This window comes from Schistocerca nitens, chromosome 2, assembly GCF_023898315.1.
Source record: "Schistocerca nitens isolate TAMUIC-IGC-003100 chromosome 2, iqSchNite1.1, whole genome shotgun sequence".
NCBI lineage: Eukaryota > Metazoa > Arthropoda > Insecta > Orthoptera > Acrididae > Schistocerca > Schistocerca nitens.
The window spans coordinates 140,994,540-141,014,293 of record NC_064615.1 but is presented as its reverse complement, the minus strand read 5'-3'; the positions used below and the strand labels follow the sequence as shown (position 1 = coordinate 141,014,293).

At 42.0% G+C, this 19,754-nt stretch overlaps 1 protein-coding gene across 1 annotated transcript in view; it reads right to left on the bottom strand.

The window, feature by feature from the left end:
* Positions 1-19,754, bottom strand: part of LOC126234302 (EF-hand domain-containing family member C2-like) — a 240,230-nt gene that overhangs the window by 89,618 nt on the left and 130,858 nt on the right. The window contains exon 7 of the mRNA XM_049942988.1: positions 2,215-2,395. Within this exon, the coding sequence (XP_049798945.1) occupies positions 2,215-2,395 (181 nt within the window). The remainder of the gene's footprint in view (positions 1-2,214; positions 2,396-19,754) is intronic.

The following is a 19,754-nucleotide window of genomic DNA, read 5'->3' as shown; positions in this document are numbered from 1 at the left end:
AAGACTAACGACAGTGAGCATTTTTCGGATGAATCCACGCCGACACCGTCCTAAACTTCTACGAAGAGAGGCGGGAGTACTTTTGTCACGCCAAAGTTAGTTTCAGGTTTAGACAGATGTCAGATGAGCATAATAGATTATACATATTTACATTTTTTAGGTTGTAACGAAAGCATTAGGCCTCACTATTGAAGAATTTTCTACAAACAACGCGTCAGTTCATCTGGAGGGGAGAAATGAGGCTATAATAAAAAAAAATCAGAATAGTATTCGCGATATGGCGACCATCCATTGGGTTGGCATAACGATACCTGGCCTGAGCGTAATAAGCTCTTAGGAAGAACTTACTGCTTATAAAGACAAAGAACAACTTGGAGATTAAGCAACGAAAGTTAAAGTTTTCACCCATAAAAAATACACTGGCGGGAAAATTTCTAAGGTCGTAATTCTGCGAGCGACTACATAAGTAGATCTAGATGAGCTCGTTTTTATATAGAAGGTGTACATTTATCACTGATAGTACAACGAGAACCTTTCACTACAGGAGGCTAACAAATTGTTTGGCTAGAGGGTGTGTTGGCGGGCAAAAACAAGTGCATCTAGATCAACTTACGCACTCGTACACAGAACTGCACACTTACATGGTTTTCTGCCAATGTGTTCTTATGAGTGAAAACTTTTACTTTAGCTGCTACCTCGCAATATAGCAAGCTCTCTACATTTTTAAAGTGCTCCAAAATTGGGACTTTAAAGGGCGTGGTACAAATGACGTACTGCTACATAAAGGCTTCCAATTCAGCTCGTTTTAAGGATATTGTGCGATCGTAGAACAAAAACTGAAAGTAGTGCTGTTACTCTTTGCGTATCACTATCATCTTGACGAACTAGTTTTGAATAGCGTCCCATCCGGAAATTCATCAAGTAACTAGCTTCCCAGATTTTCTGCTTTTCAGAAACTTTAAAGGGAACTAGAAATGCTAATACGGATTATATCCAAATATTCACTGATTCTGAGAAAATACAATTAGTGCATACAGAAATCAACAAATTCGTTACATTCTGCTGGGGACACTGAGGATATGTAATGTGAAAGATGAATACAGTCTAATTATCAAACTGCTTTTAATATGGGTGAAACTACATCACTAAAATAAACTATTCATCAAGCAAAACAAGTGCAAGGGCCATTTAATCTAAGAAAATATTTTCTGCAGCTTCAGTTTATTCAGTGCAAAGGAAAGATGAGAACTGCAAGATGTTTCCTCACTGATTGCGCCATCATATAAAGCCCTAGCTTTGATGCAAATTGGGAGTAAGGGCACCGTATAAAGCAGTTGCGAGTAAATTCTGTCAACACTTGTGGTATGTCTGATGAAATTCCTACTTTAGCACTTCCAGATAATCACACGAAAATGAGAATGGTTTCAGACTTAGAACGTGAGAAATTTTTGATCTTGGGAAGAGCTATATTTCATAAGGAAAAAGTATCAAGCACTTCATGTGGGAAAGAGTTATTGTAATTAATAATTACAATACATAATCTTGCCTTAACCAAGCTTACATATTTAATTCTTGGTTTCAGGAATATCTTTGGATGACTTCCTGTCGAGAAAGAGAAAAATCTGTTTCAGCTCTTGCCGACCGACTGAAGGTTCCTGCTTTGCTAAAGAAAACTTTCGTCTGTGAAGGTGTAAATAACACAAAATAAAATGTAAATAATACAACAAAAAGAGGAGTGAAAATAATGCAAAAATTTCAAGGACTGATCGCCTTTGAGGATGTCCAAAAATAATTTTTTCACCTTTGTATGCAAGAGAATAGAAAGCTCTATCCACGCAGTAAAAATTACCTGAAACGGAAATCTCCAAAATTATTTTATGTTTTTAATTAATACCAGTAAAGATGAGTATTTTTATGTTGATATTTATGGTTATTAACACATTTCTCTCACTATTTCAAAATTTAGTCACCAGTTTACAGCAGGAAAGGTATGTACATTTCCACGCAAAAATCTGAATTCGGATCGGCAACGGTTCCCTTCATCATAGGAAGCTGATATTTCCTACTGGAGTATTAAAATACCTGATGGCGAGGCGTTATAAATTTCAGGGAAAAACAGGTTTTGCCCCTTATAAGGGACATTCTATACATGCAACGACAGCCATGCCAAAACAGTCAGTAGTTTTTCTACGATAATTATACTCGTGTTAGGACCTGTCTTTGTGCAGGAACTTGACGAAGTCGCGTCTTGGTGGAGTCGGCAAGACAGTACGGCAGTTTCCAGCGGAATCTTCGTAAGATCCATAACCGTTATAAGGCGGTAGCTCTCGTGGTGGTGGCTTCTCACACGGGGCGTCCTCCAGCGAAATTGGCTGTTCAATGGGCTTAATGTCTCCTGTAACAGAGCAAAAGAAAACGTAAAATGATTCGTAACGAGTTTGAAAATTTCTGCTTAAGTTTCTTAAAGAAACACGGGGCGTTTACTGATCAGTAAACAGATAAGTTAGCAATATAAAGGTAAATACAGTCATTTCCAAGGAAATAAAAAAAAGTGACTGAAAGGATGAAGGCACGAGGAAAAAATAACAATAACGTCTAGCATAGCAAAACTACGAGAAGCATGTAGCATTTAGCATTTTTCAAGGTAAATCAAATGGACAATGTAAATGAAGCAGAGGTACTGGGCTACAGAATAGGACATAATATAAAACATCGTGAATGCCAGAGCTATGAAGTCATGGTTGTGTATAACCGAGCGAAGTAAGCCGAAATCCATAAAATATACAGGGTGTAACGGGTAACTTAACATGTATACTTATCAGTACGTTGGTTGTTTATTCGCTGTACCGAAAAGTCTTTCCAAAAAGACGTCACAAACTTTACTGTCAGTATAAACTAACCATTTTGTGTCCACGCCTCCACTCTTCAACACCCAACCTGCTGCCCAGGGTAAAATAAGAATTAATGGCCGGCTTGTGCCACGCTTATGTGGAGGTACTTGCTGCCCTAAAAACATACGACTTGTAACACTTATATTTATTAGTCAGCTAAAAACGGAAATATTGACGTAGTGATATTCAGTAAACAGTCCTCAATCACCAATAGAAATATCTGCACTTATATCAGTTACATCCTGTATAGATATATAATGATAAAGGTGAAATTATAAAAAACATATACTTAATTTGAACAATGGAACGTCCAGGATGGAAGAACAAAAGTAGTATGAAAAGGACAAACTGCTACTCACCATATAGAGGCGACACTGAGTCACAGACGTGCACAATAAATAGGAAAGCTCGAGTGAATGTGTGTGTGTGTTTTCTACTTCAGAAGAACGGCTGATGGTCGGAATCTGAAATGTATAGCAGTCTTTTTGTTGTTCTTGTCTGCAACTCAGCGTCTCCTCTGTATGGTGAGTAGCAATCTATAACTTTTGTGCTCTGCCTTACGGCAGATCTTGTCGTGGGGGAAGCCTCGTCAGAGAGGTCCACCGCATGAGCGTCTAGAGAATTGATTCCAGTGATGGTTTCCCGTTGCCTTCCACTCATTATGGTGAAATGATAATGAGGACAACACAACATTCAGTCGCTGAGCGGAGAAGAATCTCCGACCCAGTCTGGAATCGAACCCGGGCCCCTTCTGCGTGACAGACCGCTGCGCTGACCGCTCAACTATCGGGGCGGACATCAATCTATCCTTTTCATTATATTATGATATAATTTATTCATTTAAGGAATTGTTCCGTGTGAAACGTACGGTTGATATATCTGAGAGGCTTTGAAGAGGAGATGATGTGCAACGAGGGATTGCTATCAATCAAGCGTCGCACACTGGTTTCATCAGCCTCCGCAGCTGAGGTCACTAACGCACGCCTTTGGCCTGGCACTCGACTCGAAAGTAGACAGTTCGAAACCTGGAGGTGAAAGAAATATGTGCCAATAGTAAAGGGAGGATAGGTAGTAGCGTAAAGTTCTGATCAACAGGCTTTGCATCAATACAGTGGTTCAAATTCCAAACATCTCCGAAGTCTCTCCCGGAGTGAAAGCATGAGAAAATATTGATGGTGATGTGTCAGTCAGGGGTGGAAGTTTAAAAGCTCTGCGGACCCATTGATGTTCGAGAACGGTAGGAAATGTACCACCACCGGTTTTAAACATCTCCCTTCTCTCATCATCAAACGCACAAACATAACACCACACTATTCATACACCCATTACAGTCAACTAAACTCATCAAATTCACCAAAGATTCAACTCTCATACATCGCGGGAAAAGGAGCCATCACGTGCGGAAGAAGAAAACTCTTTCCGATGAGGTGGCAGAACAGCTCTTTGGGATCTCCCAGCCAACAAAGCCTTATTGCTCTTTCTTTTCAGGCCTCTGGAGATTTAGGTCAAGAAAAGCATTAACAGCGGCCAGTGACAAGACAAGAATCTTAGTCACAGAAGATTCATACAAACATATATTATCGATATGGTGTTGTTAAAAGAGTTAATATTACTATGCCATGGCCCCAGTTCGTATTTAACTGCCACATGATACACATTGAGGTGACAGAAGTCATGGGACAGGGATGTCCACATATACAGACGGCGGTAGTAACGCGTATATAAGGTATAAAAAAGGGCAGTGCATTGGCGCAACTTTCATTTCCACTCAGGCGGGTCATGTGAAAAGGTTTCCAACGTGATCATGGCCGTATGACGGAAATGAATAGACTTTGAACGCCAAATGGTATTTGGAGCTAGACGCAAGAGAAATTAAATTTCGTAAATCTTTAGGTAATTCAAAATTCCGAGATCCACAGCGTCAAGAGTATGCCTAGAATACCCCATTTCAAGTGTTAACCTCTGTCTAAGAACAAAGCTGTAGTCGGCGGTCTTCACTTAACGACCAAGAGCAGCAGAGTTTGCGTACAGTTGTCAGTGGAAACAGACAAGCAACAATGTTTGAAATAATGGCAGAAATCGATGTTGGACGGACGACGATCGTGTCCATTAGGCCAGTGTGGAGGAATCTGGCGTTAATGGGCTGTGGCAGCAGACGACCGACGCGAGTGCCCTTCCTAGCAGCACGACATCGCCTGCAGCGCTTGTCCTGGGCTCGTGATCTTATCGGCTGGACACTAGACGACTGGAAACCCGTGGCCTGGTCAGATGAGTCCCGATTTCAGTTGGTAAGAGTTGATGTTTAGGGTTCCCGCCACGACGTCACTGTCCTAGGTTGTCAACAAGGCTCTGTAGAAGCTGGTGGTGGCTCCATAACGGTGTGGGCTCTGTTTACAAGGAATGCACCGGGTCCTCTGTTCCAACTGAATCGATCATTGACAGTAAATGGTTATATTCGGCTACTTAGAGACCATCTGCAGTCATTCATGGACTTCATGTTCCCAAAAAAAGATGGAATTTTTATGGATCATGTCACCAGGTCACAATAGTTCGCGATTGGTTTGAAGAACGTTTTGGACAATTCGAGCTTAATATTTGGCCACCCAGATCGTTCGACATGAATCCCATCGAACATTTATGGGACACAATCCAGAGATGCCCGCAGCTCGTGGTCTCGCGGTAGCGTTCTCGCTTCCCGCGAACGGGGTCCCGGGTTCGATTCCCGGCGGGGTCAGGGATTTTCACCTGCCTCGAGATGACCGGGTGTTGTTGTGTCGTCTTCAACATCATCATCATTCATCCCCATTACGGTCGGAGGAAGGCAATGGCAAACCACCTCCACTAGAGAGTCTGATCTAACAGAGTCTGATGACGTAGATTTAATAATACGGGAAAGAGCTGCTTCTTATATAACTGGAGTGCAGCGTTATCATTGCCAAATCAGTAAAAAGAAAGACATGTGCCCACATTTCAAGTTGGTATCAGAGTGGTTCAAAATGGCTCTGAGCACTATGGGACTTAACATCTATGGTCATCAGTCCCCTAGAACTTAGAACTACTTAAACCTAACTAACCTAAGGACATCACACAACACCCAGCCATCACGAGGCAGAGAAAATCCCTGACCCCGCCGGGAATCGAACCCGGGAACCCGGGCGTGGGAAGCGAGAACGCTACCGCACGACCACGAGATGCGGGCGGTATCAGAGTCAATACTTTATTACAGACGTGTTAAAGATGGTAAATTATGGGCAAAATAATTTTTTCAACGCTGAATTAATGACATAAGTGTCGCCAGTAACAGCAAAAAGAAGAGAAATGGAGAATTCGAGTTTACCGTCTCATCATCGTCGAATCCTGAGGGGCGGGACACTAGTTCATTTGCAGAAAGATAAAGAAAAGCGGCGGTAGTGACTTGTTTGAGGAGCTACCACTGCATTCGCCTCAAGTGTTTTATAGAAACCGCAGAAAACGCAAATCAGAGAGGGAGAGTAGGTTGTTGTTTTGTGGTCTTCAATCCAGAGACTAGGTTGATGGAACTCTCCATGCTACTATATCCCGAGTAAGCCTCTTCATCTCCGAGTAACTACTGCAATCTACATCCTTCTGAATCTGTTTAGTGTATTCATCTCTTAGTCTCCTTCTACGACTTTTATCCTCTACGCTTCCCTCCAGTACTAAATTGGTGAGCCGGCCGTAGTGGGCGAGCGGTTCTAGGCGCTACAGCCTGGAACCGCGCGACCGCTACGGTCGCAGGTTCGAATCCTGCCTTGGGCATGGATGTGTGTGATGTCCTTAGGTTAGTTAGGTTTAAGTAGTTCTAAGTTCTAGGGGACTGATGACTTCGGAAGTTAAGTCCCATAGTGCTCAGAGCCATTTGAACCATTTGAACTAAATTGGTGATCCCTTGATGCCTCAGACTATGTCCCTTCTTCCAGTCAAGTTGTGCCACAAATTCCTCTTTCCTCCAATTCTATTCAGTACCTCCTCCTTAGTTACGTGATCTACCCATCTAATCTTCAGCATTTTTCTGTAGCACGGCATTTCGAAAGCTTCTATTCTCTTCCTGTCTAAACTATTTATCGTCCGTGTTTCACTTCCATACATGGATACAATCTATACAAATACTTTCAGAAACAACTCGACTTCCTGACGCTTAAAACTATACTTGATATTAACAAATTTCTATCCTACAGAAACGCTTTCCTTGTCTACATTTTATATCCTCTCTACTTCGACCATGATCAGTTGCTTTTCTTCCCAAATAGCAAAACTGACTTACTACTTTAAGCGTCTCATTTCCTAATCCAATTTCCTCAGCATCACCTGATTTAATTCGCCTACAGTCCATTATTCTCGTTTTGCTTTGTTCATGTTCATCTTACAGCCTCCTCTCAAGACACTATCCATTCCGTTCACCTGCTCTTCCAGGTCCTTTGCTATCTCTGGCAGAATTAAAATGTCGTCGGCAAGCCTCAAAGTTTTTGTTTCTTCTCCACGGATTTTAATTCCTACTCCATTTTTTTCTTTTGTTACCTATACTGCTTGCCCAATATACAGATTGAATAAATTCGGGGATGGACTACAATCCTGTCTCACTCCCTTCTCATCACTACCTCCCTTTCGTGCCCCTCCACTCTCATAACTACTATCTGGTATCTGTACAAATTGTTAATAGCCTTTCGCCCCCTGTATTTTACCGCTGTCCCCTTCAGAATTGAAAGAGTGTGTTCCAGTCAACGTTATCAAAAGCTTTCTATAATTCTACAAATGCTAGAAACTTAAGTTTGCCTTTCGTTAACCTAGCTTCTAAGATAAGTCATAGGGTCAACATTGCCTTTTTTGGTTATGGTTCTAGGGCGCAAAACTGCTACGCTCATAAATCTCGTGTGTTCCTACATTTCTACGGAATCCAAACTGATCTTCCCCGAGGTAGGCTTCAACCAGTTTTTCCATTCTTGTCTAACGAATTCGAGTCAGTATTTTGCAACCGTGACTTATTAAACTGATGGTTCGGTAGTTTTCACACAAGCCAACACCTGCTTCCTTTGGGGTTGCAATTATTATATTCTTCTTGAAGTCTGAGGGTATTTCGCCTGTCTCATACATCTTGCTCTTGTCACGGCTGGCTATCTCAAGGCTATCAGTAGCTCTAATGGAATGTTGTCTACTCGTAGGGCCTTGTTTCGACTTAAGTCTTTCGGTACTCTGTTCAATTCTTAACGGAGTATCATATCTCCCATTTCATCTACGTCCTCTTCTATTTTCATAGTATTGCCCTCAAGTACATCGCCCTTGTACAGACCCTGTATAGGTATACTCCTTCCACTTTTCTGCTTTCTTTTCTTTGCTTAGGATTGGTTTTCCATCTGAGCTCCTGATATTTATAAAGGTGGTTCTCTTTTCTCCAAAGGCCCCTTTAATCTTCCTATAGGTAGTATCTATCTTATCCTTAGTGATGTATGCTTCTACATCCTTACATTTGTCCTCTAGCCATTCCTGCTTAACCATTCTGCACTTCCTGTTGATCTCATTTTTGAGACGTTTGTATTCCTTTTCACCTGGTTCATTTGCCGCATTTTTATATTTTCTCCTTTCATCAATTAAATTCAATATCACTTCTGATACGCAAGGATTTCTACTAGCTTTCGTCTTTTACCTACTTGATCCTCTGCTGCCTTCACTATTTTGTCTCTCAAAGCTACACATTCTTCTTCTACTGTATTTCTTTTCCCTGTTCTTGTCGATCGTTCCTTAATGCTCTCTCTGAAACACTCTGGTTCTTTCAATTTATCCAGGTCCCAGCTCCTTAAATTCCTACCTTTTTGCAGTTTCTTCTATTTAAATCTGCAGTTAATAACCAATAAATTGTGGTCAGAGTCCACATCTACCCCTTTAAATGTGTTACAGTTTAAAACCTGGTTCCTAAATCTCTGTGTTACCGTTATATACCCTATGTGGTGTCTCTACACTTCTTCCACGTAGACAACCTTCTTTCATGATTCTTAAGCCAAGTGTTAGTTTTGATTAAGTTATGCTCTGTGCAGAATTCTAACAGGCGGCTACCTCTTTCAATCCTTACCCCCAGTCCATATTCACTTACTATTTTCCTTCCCTTCCTTTCCCTACTACCGAATTCCAGTTCCCCATCACTATTAATTTTTCGTCTCCCTTAACTATCTGGATAATTTCTTTTATTGCATCAAACATTTCTTCAATCTCTTCATCATCTGCGGAGCTAGTTGGCATATAAACTTGTACTACTGTGGTAGGAGTGGGCTTCATGTCTATCTTGGCTACAATAATGCATTCACTATGCTGTTCGTAGTAGCTTAGTCGTACTCCTATTTTTTTATTCATTATTAAACCTACTCCTGCATTACCCATATTTGATTTTGTATTTATAACCCTTCAGCTGACCATAACTCTTGTTCCTCCTGCCATCAAACTTCACTAATTCCACTATTTCTACCTTCAACCTATCCGTTTCCCTTTTTAAATTTTATAACCTACCTAACCGATTCAGGGATCTGACATTCCACGCCCGGATCCGTACAAAGCCAGTTTTCTTTCTCCTGATAATTACGCCCTCGTGAGTAGTCCCCGATGGGAGATCCGAATGGGGAACTATTTTACCTCCGGAATATTTTACCCAAGAGGACGCCATCATCATTTAACCATACAGTAAAGCTGCATGCCCTCGGGAAAAATTACGGCTGTAGTTTCCCCTTGCTTTCAGCCGTTCTCAGTACCAGCACAGCAAGGCCGTTTTGGTTAGTGTTGCAAGGCCATATCGGTCAATCATCCAGACTGTTACCCCTGCAACTACTGAAAAGGCTGCTGCCCCTCTTCAGGAAACACTCGTTTGTCTGGCCTCGCAACAGATAACCCTCCGTTGTGGTTGCACCTACGGTACGGCTATCTGTATCGGTGAGGCACGCAAGCCTCCTCACCAACGGCCACTCAAAAAAAAAAAAAAAAAAATGAAGCAACCACAAGACATAGTCGGACATCAATGTAACTTCGTAAACGTACATACCATTGGCGGGTGTGAAAATATTTCGTGTTTAGTGTTGTTTCCAGGCCGGGTAGAATATATTATATAGGGGGTGTGAGAAAGTCAGGTGTTGAGTGATCACTGTCAAGGGCAAGGAGACGCAGCGTAGTAATGTGAGACAGCCTTGATAGCACCTGACAGTTTGAATGGAGGTTAAATCAGGGACGTCCATTTGGCCAGCTGGGCCAGTCGTGCAATATCCTGAATTTTGGGACATTCGCATGTAATGGTGACTGATGTTGGACTGTATGGAAACGTAAGGTCCGGCAGATTCGTCGTCAAGGTTCCGGTCGACCACGTCTGACCACCACAAGTCAGGATCATCGTTTTGTGCTCGAAGTGCATTTTAACAGCTACATCTGTGCCTGCCATATGAAAACATGTACTGGACCCTTTCAACATTCTGTGTCATTCCGCACTATCTGATGGGAGCCTAGCCGCAGCCAAACTAGGGAACCACCATCCCACGCGTAGGGTGCCGTTAACACCACAAAACAATAATTTTCAACAGGACAGTTCTCTTCCACGCATGACACGTGTCTCTATAATCTGTCTGGATGATGTCGGGGTACCCGTGTGGCCAGCAAGATCCCCAGGTCTGTCCGCGATAGAACATGTGTGGGGCCAGATCGGATATCAACTCCGTCCCAGGGCCAATACCTGGTATAGTAAGGTGGAGTTACAAAGTTTGTGGCCCAGATTGTATAGGAGAAGACACAGCAGTCTTATGACACCCTGCCAGCAGAATCAGTGCATGCATCCAGGCGAGAAAGGATGCAACCTCGCACTGGTAAGTGGGCTCACACTGCCAAGTTCTTTGTGAATCTGAGTCGATTTTGTAATCAATGAAAGGACATCACATACCCTATCAGACCCCTTGCGGGTGTTTCATTTTTCCTTGTCAGGTGGTGTACTTCTTTTCTTGTTGTACAGGCGGTTACTGGCTAAAGTTTCTATTATCCAGATGCAGGTGGGGTATGATGTGTTAACGGTGGCGTTTTCCGCTTGGTGTAGAGAGAATTACCCAGTCTCACGGATCTATGCGAGACTGGTTGCCCTTATTTAGACTGATTTAATAATGTATCAGTGCAGAGGATTTAGCTAGGTTCGCAATAAACGTTTACGAGTAAACCTGCGATGCAATATGAGCGTCTATGGTTCAAATGGTTCAAATGGCTCTGAGCACTATGGGACTGAACATCTGTGGTCATCAGTCCCCTAGAACTTAGAACTACTTAAACCTAACTAACCTAAGGACATCACACACGTCCAAGCCCGAGGCAGGATTCGAACCTGCGACCGTAGCGGTCTCGCGGTTCCAGACTGCAGCGCCTAGAACCGCACGGCCACTTCGGCCGGCCGTCTATGCCTTACTCGGAAATTATAGATGGGATCGTTAGTGCCAATGGAAGTTTGAGTGAGACCTGGAAACGTACTCAGATGTACGATGTTGGGGCGGGTACTCGCGATAAGAGGGAAATTTGGGTTCGAGTGCTGGGACTACAATAGTGTTGAATGGAAGAATAGATATTTGGATATAAATTCATTGTCTTAACCAGTGAACCAAAGCGCCAAAGCAACAGGTGCTGATGAGCAGTGAACGGATACTGCACTAAGGTATTTCATGCAGAAACAAGGAAACCTGACGAAAAAACTAAGTAAGTCCCTCCCTGTGCGTTATTCACATAATTATGCGAGCTCTATGGGAAGCAGACATGGGACATATGGAAGTTAGGTCCGTTCGTGAAGCGTGCTCGGGTACCCGAAGTTGTTAAGGTGACTGTTCGTGTAAAGCGGAAAATGTGGGTTCGGGTCCCAGTTTGGCACAACTTTTCTTTTGTTTCCAGTAAATTTTATAGCTGTCGTGGTGCCTTATTCACAATTTGCAACTACATCTCCTACGAGAATACACAATAGTTATCATGTTTCATGACATCTTTTAATTTTGACGATCATATTCGCAAAAGCACTCCCATGAAGCCCGAAATGTCCTACGAACGAGTACTTGACGGAGCCTTAAGACCCCGTTGTTGGACACTGTTACGGGTGTAGATAATAGCCCCTCAAAATCTTCTGCTTCCACTTTCTTGTAGACCAGTCAATTTACAGGCCGTGTGGAGGTCTTATCGCTCGTTCAGTGGTCATTTCTCGTCTGCTTTAGACTTTATGCTCGGTGACATGTTACAAAATATTTATTTATTTATTAATTACACTGTAGCATGTTACCTATAACTACAAAACAAGCTGTATTCATTCGTACTCATACTGTTACTGTCAACAGTTAAATGTTTTGCAATACATTAGCATCTAATGATACAAAATGTATTATTAAAGCTAACACAATATTACTGCCATCATCATAACTTTTTCTTCAGTTAATGAAGACTACAGTTACTGCTGTACCTGACTATACCTACTACTACTATTATTATTACTGTCTCACAGTTTTTTCACTCTTCTTTGTCATTAATATGCACTATTAACTAATTATGAATGTAATGACACCAGTTGTTCTGTCTGCCACATTTCACAACGCATCCATCGCTCACTAGTTCATAGGCGCATCCTGACGATTCCTTGGGCACTGCAGGGTTGGTGTGGTGGAATATGCCTCTCTGTTGTCTGCTGGCTGCTTGGTTGCAAGGGATGATTCCTTGTTTCGAAGGATCCTAGCTGTTGTCGGTGAGTGGATCAGGCATATTCCAGCCCATGTCACCCCACATTTCTGTTTCCTTGGGTGGCGCGATACGTCCGAAGGTTCCAGCTCTCGGCTTATACACATCTACAGAGCGAAATTAAGCGGCTATCTTTTTCTGTGTTTTCTGGTGCTATTTTTATTCAATTTCGTGCGTGTTTTCCTGTTAAATAGATTGAATCTCGCGTTTTTGTAAGTGTAAATTCATTCACTCTGTAACGCAGTAGTTTCTCGCTGAATAGCCAGCTACATAACTCACTAATGCATCAGCGTCCATTGGCAATGTGGTGTCACCGCCAGACACCACACTTGCTAGGTGGTAGCTTAAATCGGCCGCGGTCCATTAGTACATGTCGGACCCGCGTGTCGCCACTGTCAGGATCGCAGACCGAGCGCCACCACAAGGCAGGTCTCGAGAGACGTACGAGCACTCGCCCCAGTTGTACGACGACTTTGCTAGCGACTACACTGACGAAGCCTTTCTCTCATTTGCCGAGAGACAGTTAGAATAGCCTTCAGCTAAGTTAATGGCTACGACCTAGCAAGGCGCCAATTGTACCATTGCATGTATCTCAAGATAGTCTCACTTGTATCATCAAGAATGCTGTATACCAAAGGACGATATAAAAGTTAAGTGTTCTAGTAGCTACGTTCTTTTCTTTATCACATTCATCACGTATCCTGTTCCAGACTTCGCGCCAGTCGGCGTGTGTGTACGTGTGCCCTTTCGGCTACCCGTCTCTGTGGACTGGCTGCCTTGTCAGTCCACTACAGGCAACACATTAGGAGAGTAGCAAGTTACATATCTAGGATTCTATCTGCTTTTATAGTTTACCTCTTCAGTTAGTCTCGCTAGGATGGTTAGGATGTGTGCATGCAGTTTGCATATGCAGGAGAAACTGGCCGCTGAATGTGCTTTGGGCTACAGTCAGTCACGTTCAGACTGCTGCCTCGAGCTACAGCGGTGGCGGAGGGTAGTTGTAAAAAATCTGGTGAAAATAGCGAAACGAACCGTTTTGCTACCAGCAGGCCGGTTAGTACAATGATTGTGCGTAGAGAGTTAAAAATAAGGGGTACGATGGTGGAGCATCTCCACATAAACTACACATTTCTGTAGTCACTGCTAAGTGACATTTGAGAGATTGCAAAGAGCGACGCCATTGGACAGTCGGTGACTAAAAACGAGTGAATCGTAGTGATGCATCGCAGTATACACTGTGGCAGTCCGATGGAAGAGAGAACGTACACATCACGTGTGGTGCCAACAGTGAAATACAGAGGAGGTGATATTATGGTATCGGGGTGTTTTTCGTGATTAGAGTGTGATTCTCTTATTGCGCTTAAGAAAATCCTAGATGCTGAAGGATACTAACACATTTTACAACATTGTGTGCTGCGTACGGTAGAGGAACAGCTCTCTCACGATGATTGTATCAGCATGACAGTGCGTCATGTCATCTGTGAGGTAATGACTGGTGGACAATAACATTCCTGAAATGGACTGGCCTGCTTGGAGTCCCAACCTGAACCCAATAGAACACCTCCGGGTTGTTGTGATCTCTCAGATTTTCTCAGCACGACTGATTAACATTTCGTATGAGCTATAACGTCCACTTTGCTCCAGCACTCATCGCCAAAGATCACTAGCTTCTGTGGTTTCGTCTGTCGAGAAATAATGGACTGTCATTCCTCTACACGTACCTCACTGTCAGTGTCTCCAACAGAATTAAAGATGTCGTAAAGGGTTATTAATGTCCACTAACAGTTGTCCAGATACTTCTGGTCTGATAGTGTACAGGTGGCAACTGGCGCTACATACTAGCGGCACTTTTCTTTCGAGACCGTTTGTGTGAACTTCCGTCGAATGTTTTCTTGGCCTGCTATACTCAAGATTTAAGGTTTGAATAGCTCTCTGTAGCTTGCTGCTTGCAAATATTCGTGTGAAAATTGTTTTTCTCTGAAGCAGTTGTTAGAGGTACATGATACGGACATGTGTAACGAAAAGGTTCAATAAAAGACCATATCTTTGTTCTGTAGTGGTTCTGTTCTTAATCAACAGATGAGTCTTCAAAATTCAAATGATAATATAAATCGTCTTGCTGTGGCACTCTCAGAACGTGGTCTACGAATTTGGAAATATTAGGTGGTATCATAAACATTTGAGAACGTCTAGTATCACTTACTGTAATTTCCCTGCACAATCTGATTACATTAGAGCTCGTCTAAATTGGCCATTAAACAAGATAGTTTGCCCGAAGCACGACAGGGAGATGTGTCAGCTTTAGGAAAAGAGCAGCTCGCTACAAACTGAAATTATCTAAGGATTCCACATTATCAACGTCTCACCATCATATTTCATTAATGTAGTGCATTCTGTATTGTTTTTTAATCTGATTGACTTCAACGATTGTGCTGTAGCAACCTGTATTTCTATATTAACTTATTATAGGGTGCTGAGTAGCAACATAGCTGCTGTCAGCACACCATCATGTTACGTACTGAAATGAACGAAAAAAAAAAATCGGGAAGGGCTGAATGGCGAGCATTGTGCCTGCCAGTGATAAAATAAACATTGTGTGTGAGATCACTATGCCCCGTCGACTTAAAAAGCAAAGTGTTGCTCAGTTCCAGATTTTAAAGCAGGGCCTTCCGTCGATCACTGTGTAACCGATGTGTTTGTTGTATGTTGGCCAAATCCTTGTGATGACCGGATTCGAAATATTTATCCGCAAACCAAGAACCACTAAACCAGTGCGCATTAGCCACCTCCAACGAGAAGTTGGGATAAGGCAGTACAAGGAAATGTAAAATTAAGACAAAATCAAGCTGACACAAAAGAATTAGCCAAAGTCATAGTAATAATTTCAGAACTTTATGACGACAGCAATGGCACTTTTGTTCGTAAGTTAAGAGCTTTTCATAGTCCATTTAACAAGTATTTAATATATTTAACCTATACAGCATACCAGCTCAGAATGCCTGATACAGCAATTTAAGGTAAAGCCAGACCACCGGTCTGACTGCAGCCCTTTCATCCACCGCGGCACTACGACGAGACGGTGAGGGGGTGGGGCGAGGGGTGGCGTCCCTAGGGTCCTCACTCGCCCCGGCCGCCTTCTACCCTCAGGTCACTATAATGACGATAACCTTGATGTAACACATCGTCAGTGGCTACAGCTTCTCATTTCAGACGAACTTCGTGATTCGATATCTCACTTGAGTGCAAGGTTGCAAATTCAGTCATTAGTAAGGTTCACTTCAAAATGTTGTGTTAACGATTATGACAGGAAAAATATTAGCTGCTAACGACTCATCAAGTGCATTAGGAGAGCGACAGAAAATGAATGTCTGGAAGGAGCAGAGATTAATCTTATATGAGCTGTGTGTATTACTCTTCACAAAATGGTCATCTTCGACATTCAAGAAATGTTCAAAACAAACTGTTAACTTACACCAGGAGCACCGAACGAAAAGCGGTGCGCCACATTGATCATCAAGATGAAGGCGAATTCGTTGGGAGTTACAAACCGTACAGGACGTTCAGCTAGGTATTCACACTTAAAGAATGCATATAGAATCGTATTGGTCTAATGGGGTGATGAGAACTGATGGAATGTGATGGCATGCAACCGAATGCGTAACAGTCTGTTGTGGAGCTTATCGTGAAACTGGCTTGCCTTAAATGCGTAGCTGCAGACTGTGCGATAATGTTTTATAGGCACAGAAAAAACAACCAAATAAACATCCAGAAGCTGAATTGGTCCAGTGGTTCCAGAGGGTATGAGTTGCAAATCACACACTTTTCGGGAAGGATATTTTGCTCTAAAGGAGTACGATTTTTACACTCAGACCACGAATCGAGCAAAAGAAAATTACTTTGACCCGCTGTTGGCCAAAAGCAGCACTCATACCATAGTCGTAATTCTCTTACACTCATTTTCACACTCTTGCTTGCTGTGACATAAATATTCCCTACTGCCCTTGCAAGACCACGCACACATGAAAAAATCGAAGGCAGCAGGGCATCTCCAATTTCTCGCAGCAATAAATAACTTCCCAGCCAATTTACCATCCAGATTAATAGTCGGCATAACTTGAAACACGTATGTTGTGCGGCGGCGATGGCGAGGCATTGTAGAATCTCTGACCAGAGAGCATGTAGTTGGTGCAGTTGCGCTCCACTCGCAGTAACGAGCAGTAGTCTGTTGGAAGTAGTAGCCGAGTGAGGTACCGAGCGGGAGTCTGTCAGTAGTGGTAGCGCAGAGCAGTCGGCGGGCGTCGGCACCGCAATGGTCGAGATTCAGGACAAGGTATATTATTAAGCAGCATCGCGCTCAGCTAGTAATGTAAATTAAATGTAATGAACTTTAAAGAATCGCCCCAATAATAATTTTGATTTAAAAGCAATTTTTTAACAAAGAATCATTCGATTTCCTTCCATTTCCTTTAAACAAAAAAATTCAATTAACTTCAAAAAATTTAGTTATTGGGATACATCTGCTGCAAGCTGTGGCGCAGAATAAGAGCAGAATTTTGACATGCAGTTATATTAAGGTAAGAAATTAATTCTGATTTTTGCACAGGGCCAAAGACCGACATTTCGGTTAAGCTGAGTTTTGATTGTCACTGTAGTTCCATTGTCATGGGATCATGTTTCATTATTTTATGCGAACTTATACTTGCGTCAGATTGCTAATTTTTGTTTAATTGTCATTGTCATTAATATTTTTGCGGGAAGGTTACACTTGGCTCCATTTCTATTAAGTATTGTCTTTCAAAATTTCTGTGGGGAGGTTACACTTGGCGACACCCAGTCCAGGATCGTATTTCGTGAGAATCTTTTGAAAAACAGTCAGATATCTGCTCTTATTTGCTTAAATATAATTATAATTTGGCGCAACGCTTTTACTAATTTGTGACTTTCTTTCCTCAGATCATCGGCGATTCGTTGCTCTGTTGTATTTGTGTGTTGCTTTTGTATTGTGCTTATTTCTTTTGTGAATATTTGTGTCTATTGTGAAAATGCCGCGAAAGACAGTGAATAGTGTATCGCGAGGCATTATGAACGAAATTACCGTGTTAAACAACGTGACCAATAGTACTAGTGACACGCAGTGTAATGATGACAATGCTGTGTTCACTAACAGTCAGTGCGTTCCAATCGCGAATGACGACTTTTACCCTAATGATGAACAAGAGAACTCAATTGTCTCCTCTGTTAATTTGACGACAATCGATGACGAGGGACGCTCTGTTGTAATGAGCGCTGCCCAGGTTAACACACCCGGTTTGGAAAATTCAAGTAACGAACAGACAAATTTATCTAATGAAAATGGGCAGTGTACACAAAGTACGCCGGATTTATTTAATTCCGAAATAATGTCTGACAGTACACATCCGACTGACAAACCTTTTTGTGAATCTCAGAATAACCAAATGGTTACACAAAATGAGACAATTCCAGATCCAGCATTGATTAACACAGAGAGCAGAAATGCTAATTTTTTATCGGATCCAATTATGGCATTTTTGCAACAAAATTTCAGACAACTTAGTGAACAGAACAAACAGTTTAATGAAAAACAAGACAAACTTAGTGAACAGGTCAGACAACAGAGTGAAGATTTCAGACAACTTAGAGAACAGAACAAACAAGACAACGAAAATCTTAAACAACACTTAAATGAAAGATTAGACAACAATGATGAAAATCTCAAACAGCTTAGTGAACAAATTAGAGACGTTGCTGCGCAGTGTCATGATACCAAGGAACAGTTACGCGAGGAAATTGAGGCTTGTTCAAAGAAAAGTAGCGAAGAAGTTAGATCTGTTGCGCAAGAATTAAGGGAAATGCAAACAGCTACAACAGAAACACTTAGAGCGGAAATTAGCGGAGTCGCTAAACAATGCTCTGAAAAAGCTACACAATTACGCGACGAGTTTAAAGCAATGACGGTAGAACTTTCGCGCACAATGGATGAAAAGATAGACGCGAAATTCGAACAACAGAACACTCAGATTAACGAACGTTTTAGTCTTCACATACAAAACAGTGATACGCGTTTCCGCAAATTTATTGAGGACCAAAATAAAGTAAAACGTCAAGTAATGGAAACAATCACTGCTCAGAGACAGGAAGACAAACGTAAAATGTTTGCGAAGGCGAAAACATATGTAGACAATAATATTGCCACAGTGTCCGACGAAATTAATACATTCAAACAGTCGAACACAGAATTACGTGACGAAATTTCCGATCTTAAATCAAAAACAGATACACACACAATAGATATTCAAACAGTGACCGACAGACTCGAACAATTAGAACTAACACAGGATTCCGATGTCGTCAAAGCTGACGTTAAAAAACTGAACGAAACTACACGTAAATTGCAAAAACAGATTAATGACACTGACACTAAAACCGATGATCAGGTAAAAATACTGACTGAAAAATGTGATGAACTGGCCAGTCGTTTTGACGTCATCGAAAGTACTAATGACAATAAATCAGACGATACTTCACCGGTTTCATTTAACCAAACACCTGAATTTCAAAATTTACAGCAGACAATTAATGAGATCGATTCGTCTAATAACACCTTGCGTAGAAAGTTGTCAAGTTTACAACAAGAAGTAACAGAGATGAAAAATATTTCGGTTAATAACACATCACAGCAGACGCCACTATTCGAACATTTGTCAGACTCGCGCAGCGCGCATAATTTGAGTAATCTACAGAGAGTACGGGCCTTAGATTCCGAACAACCACAGTTCAATAGATTCTCCTACAATCCTGAACCTGTTCCATCACACAGAGACGATAATTTCGATTACAAACATTTTCTGTCAGTAAGAAAATTTAAAGTGTTTAAGAATGACAGAACACAGATTCACCCACTGGATTGGATTCAACAATTTAGCTTTGCTTTTCCACCGACTTGGCCCGTTACGCATAAACTTGAATTTATTTGCAGCTTTCTGGAAGGCGAACCGGCAACTCGTATGAGGCCGATCGCGAGACAATGTTACTCAGTAGAAGAATTTCAGAATGCTTTTCTATCAGCGTATTGGTCGAAGACGACACAGCGCGGAATTAAAGATCAGTTAA